Source organism: Fulmarus glacialis, unplaced genomic scaffold (genome assembly GCF_000690835.1).
Source record: "Fulmarus glacialis isolate BGI_N327 unplaced genomic scaffold, ASM69083v1 scaffold8817, whole genome shotgun sequence".
In the NCBI taxonomy this organism is placed as follows: Eukaryota; Metazoa; Chordata; class Aves; order Procellariiformes; family Procellariidae; genus Fulmarus; species Fulmarus glacialis.
In genome coordinates this window covers 58,488-63,329 of record NW_009221253.1, presented here as the reverse complement: position 1 = coordinate 63,329, position 4,842 = coordinate 58,488, and the positions used below count along the sequence as shown (strand labels likewise).

General features: G+C 40.7%; 1 protein-coding gene across 1 annotated transcript in view; it reads left to right on the top strand.

Annotated features, from left to right (window-relative positions):
* Positions 1-618: 618 nt before the first annotated feature.
* ABCC4 (ATP-binding cassette, sub-family C (CFTR/MRP), member 4) overlaps positions 619-4,842 on the top strand; it is a gene marked incomplete at its 3' end in the record, with an annotated part of 52,010 nt that continues 47,786 nt past the window's right edge. The window contains exon 1 of the mRNA XM_009581032.1: positions 619-665. Within this exon, the coding sequence (XP_009579327.1) occupies positions 619-665 (47 nt within the window). The remainder of the gene's footprint in view (positions 666-4,842) is intronic.

Below are 4,842 nucleotides of genomic sequence, written 5' to 3'. Positions count from 1 at the left end.
TAGCCCGCAATAAGTGACATCAAATACTAATTGAGTTACCGTTAGCATCAGAAAGTGTATGTTCAGCAACTTAGCTGCTTACACTGTGCTGTGAAAAAGCAACAGCATGGAAGACGAGATGAAGCTGAGTATCAAAGGTTAATACTTTTGGAACTGGAAGCCTGAAGGGTGTTTTTGAGTTAATATGGCTTTGAATTTCATTGTATTCCTATTTTTTCCTACTGTAAGCAATGAGAAAATCTACTGTTCAAGCTGCAGTAAGCTGGCGAGGGAAGTTGCAACCAAAACACCCGTTGAAAAGCATCTGAAGAAATATCAGGACTTACTCTGTTTACTTTATTAATTCTAGATGATTGCCTTAGTAAGGGGAAGCGGGAAAAGGCAGCTGACTGAAGAGAATGGGTGAGCATGTGAAATAGAGATAAGTTAAAAAAAAATTAAAATCACATGATGACTACAAACGGTTGTGGTGATAGTTCTGAATTCTTGCAAAATAACACTGGAGACTGTCTGTGTGTGTCCTTCTGTCTGTACGTCGCATCCCAACAGTGCTCCTCTGGACTGAGAGCAAGCACATAGCAGTGTTGGATTTGCGCTGCTGGTGTAGAACTTTAAGTCATGAGGATGAGTAATGAGCAGTGCAATGAAGCAGATAGACGCCTGAGGTAAGCCACGGAGGATTTATAATCAAAAGGTCCCGTGAGGAAACCCCATGTATTTTACAAAAAAAACCAGCTCCAAAGTAGGTGACTAAAGAGAAAGAAATATGTGTTATTTCGCAGCTTAGTAGTTGAAGTAGTGCTTCCAAGCTGCTCAAGGAGGTGAAATCCTAGTGCTATGGAAGAATTTTAGTAAACAAAGACTCTCCTGTGCAACTGTGGAAAAATAACTGGACATTGAGTGTAAACAGATGATGCTTGTAATGTAATGCACAAATAGGCTTAAGAGGAATGGGGAAAATGCAGTTTGTAAACTACCTCCTTAAGGAATTAGTTGATGAGAGTATACAGGATGTGGCTTTGACTGGGTGCTGTAAAATTACCCAGAAGTTAAACTTCTGCCTATAATTACAAATAAAGAAGGACAAAAAGAAAAGATTTTTCTAATTAGAAAAGTAGTCCATGTAGTCTGATTTTTCTGACTTGGCCAGTAATAAAGCGAGGGCTTTTGTAAAACTGGTGAGAGCAAAATTTTGCACTTGTGTAGAGGAAGGTACCGTAAAATGTTAGTGACGGGCTATGGTGTAACTGGCTGGGGGGCTGGTCAGGGCAATTGAAGCCTGTGGGTGTGCCCAGGGCCCCGACAGACACATCCTTTGGTCTTGGGACGTTTTTTATGTGTGTCAGCTTTGTAATGTAATTGCAAATGCTTCTTGGCTGATGTTTTGTGACAAACTTTCTCAGTTCATGAAGAACTTGCAATATATGCATGGGTTTCTGGAAAGCTCTGCAAGCCTGCTCTGCAGTGTGCGAATGGTACTTTTTTGAGCGTTTGCAAGCAGGACATGGTATAAATCCAGAGGTATAGCAGGTCCCATCCCTGCGTTAATGAACTAGTTGAGCTGGACATGGCTAGTAGTTTAATCTACCTATCTATAATGTATTTCTTCCTTGGCTGAAAGGAAATTCTTTTGGGATTCTAGCAAACCAATTTAAAAGCTTTCTTATTTAGGAAATTATGTTTCATGTATGAAACAGAGTAGCATGAGTATTCTGGTTGCATAATGACGCTGCCTTTTGGATAGCAGGGCCTGATTCTCTTACACACCGTCTCGGTGAAGAAGGGGATGGCTTGAGACCTCCCTTTGAGGTCTCACTTCTCTTATGAGGGTAAGAAAACACTGTGTTTCTTAGCTTTTTCTGCAGACCTTAGAGGATTTCCAAAATCCTGGTGGAGTAGCTCTAATTACAGCTGGTAAAAATTGCACTTTCCTGAACAACCAAGTAAATTGTGGCTGGTTGACTGTGTTGTAATGTTACAGGGTGTGTAATGTCAGGGCCCAGGAGTAGGGAAATGCAGGAAGTGAATGTTTATATTGTGGTCTTTGTGTATCTGCTAGTTCAGAAATGAATCACTTTCTTTTTTTATGAGTGCCCAAGGTACTGCTGTAGAGGTGGAAAGCTTTTTGGGGTCAGAGCAGTAAGTTACTGTTTTGCAATTGGGTATCTCTTGGGTTTGCGCTAGGTTAGAGAGTGGGTTTTTTTTTTTTTAAATTTTATTTTTTAATCTTTATTCCTAGTGACATCAGTATTCTCGCAATAACAGGGACTAATTCTGGGCTTCTTTCCAGACTGATGTCTTTGATCAGCTAATCGCCTTGATAGAACAGAGGCATTCCCAGCAGAACAGAAGGTACTCAGGATTTTCCCAGATATTCACATTTTCATGTGTAGTTCATGTAGCAAAAATTTGGGCTAAGCTGTTTGAAAGGCATCATGTGAACCCTGTGTTTTGAAAGAGTGACTAAAATGAAGTGATATGTAAGAACCAAATAATTATTCAAAATTCTTAGCAAACAGGAAGGTACCTGGGGAAAGAGAAGACAATGACTGAGGGGTCCTATTTTTATTTAGGTTGAACAGCTTCTTCAGAAGGAAATATAGAAATGTAGGACTGAGGTGCGAGTCTTTCCTCCCAACCACGTTGCTTCTCTCTTTCTTCAGGCAATAGATTGGTAGCGAGTCCTTTTTATGTCCATCCTTGGGATAAGAATAGTAGTTTGCATCACTATCTATATATTCCCTCCGTTTCTCTAGGTCATCTTAATTTTTGTTTATTATTTTAGCTTTTTTATTAAAGAATAATGCAGCTTGCACAGTTTCTGTGTTCAGAACAAATTCTAATTTTTTGTGGGCTTTTTTTTATCCCCCCCTTGAAGAGATCAGTGCTAGCTGATCTCTGTTTGGACAAAAGACACGCCACTCTAACGAGTAGTCTTCCTTTATGGCTAAGTTGAGGTTTCAGGGATGCTTTCTGTGTAGGCCATTGCCTTATTTGCCAGCTTCCTTTAACAGTCCTGTTACAGCACTCTAATTTAACTGAATCTTCAGGCAGTAGAAGGGCCTGGTTCGTTTGCTTGTTACGAGTGTGTGACTTGAGTGACAGCAGGCTGTGTGAAATAGGTTGGTCTCAATTCTGCTCTAAGTGCAGGGAATTCCATGCATAATCTGCATGTGGCATGCATGGCCATCGTGGTGGAAATTTTGACTTTAATGACAGTAGAAGGGCCTGGTTCGTTTGCTTGTTACGAGTGTGTGACTTGAGTGACAACAGGCTGTGTGAAATAGGTTGGTCTCAATTCTGCTCTAAGTGCAGGGAATTCCATGCATAATCTGCATGTGGCATCGTGGTGGAAATTTTGGCTTTAATGATTGAGTATGAACATCTGCTAAGTCTTCTGTCTGAAAGTAGACCTTCCAGCATGAAGTTCAGGACACATCAGTGAGATGGTGAAACTTGAACTGTTTTTGCCGTACTGAGAATTTGCAGTGGACAGATAGAAGACCTCATTCTTGGGCTAAAAGCTTTTCAAGGACTAGGCATAATTTGAAAAGAAAGATTTTTAACCACCTTCTAAAGATCTTCAAGTATAGTCTACAGTAACACAACATCCTGTTAAAAGCTTTAGTACTCTTAAGACCTCCATAGCAGTAGCTCTTGAAGATCAGTATTTTGGGGGAGAATAGTCAGAAAGCTCAACAATGGGTGATGTTTTTATTTTTCTTTCTTTTTATGCTGTTTTTTTTCCTAATCCTACAGAAACATGCGGACTTGTGCTGAGTCTTTGCCATGTTGTCCATTATAATAAATGAGTCACAAAATGAATTACCCACAGTTTTCTGCATACTCTGGATGGGTTTTACTTGCCTTCTTTAATGTTAAAGTAGAGGTTGTAGTGCAATATATTACTGTTTTCAAAATTATTGTTTTAACGAACAGAAAAATGTGAGAAGCCCTGAATTTGCGCTAGGTCTCACTGGAACTAGTAGTCTGAAAACCTTGAGATTTTTGGCAGTTTCTACCCTGCACTATTATCTCCATCTGCTATTTGATTTGGAAATTCAGTCTCATAGTACGTACAGTACTTGATTGGTGTCTAGATGGGGGGACAGAAGGGATTTGCTACAAACCGTAAGAACTCCGTGGATGTGGGTGTATCATGAGTAAGTTTTTTGTAGAGGTTAAGGCACAAGGATAAGCTAGATCACTCAAGCAATCCTGTAGACTTGAGACTGTTACCTTTCATCCAGTTACTTTGCAAGTGGGCTACGCTACAGCTGTGGTCAGCACTTTCTGCTGCTGTTGGCTTTAGTGCTGAATCAAACTGACATCAGGATAGAGCAGTCACCCTCAAGAGAAGTATTGTTCTTCCTGTGGCCTGGTTGTGTTTTTTCACCATGTTTTGAAAAGTGTAAGTAAAGGAATGGTGTTCTGCAGAGTAACATTAGGAGCATTGGTTTGTTTTTTAGAAGTGTATTTTTAAAGTGTCTTTTATTTTCCTCTGTGCATCTTTTACAACCTTAATGATTCTATGATTCTATGATTCTGCTACATGCCAATAACGGACAGCACTATTCAGCACTGGTGAGGCCACACCTGGAGTCCGGGGTCCAGTTTTGGGCTTCCCAGTACAAGAGAGACATGGACATACTGGAGAGCATCCAGCAAAGGGCCACAAGGATGATGAGGGGACTAGAGCATCTCTCCTAAGAGGAAAGGCTGAGAGAGCTGTCACTGTTCAGCCTGGAGAAGAGAAGGCTCAAGGGGATCTCAGCAATGTTTGTAAATACCTGAAGAGAGGGTGCAAAGAGGATGGAGCCACGCCCTGCTCAGTGGTGGCCA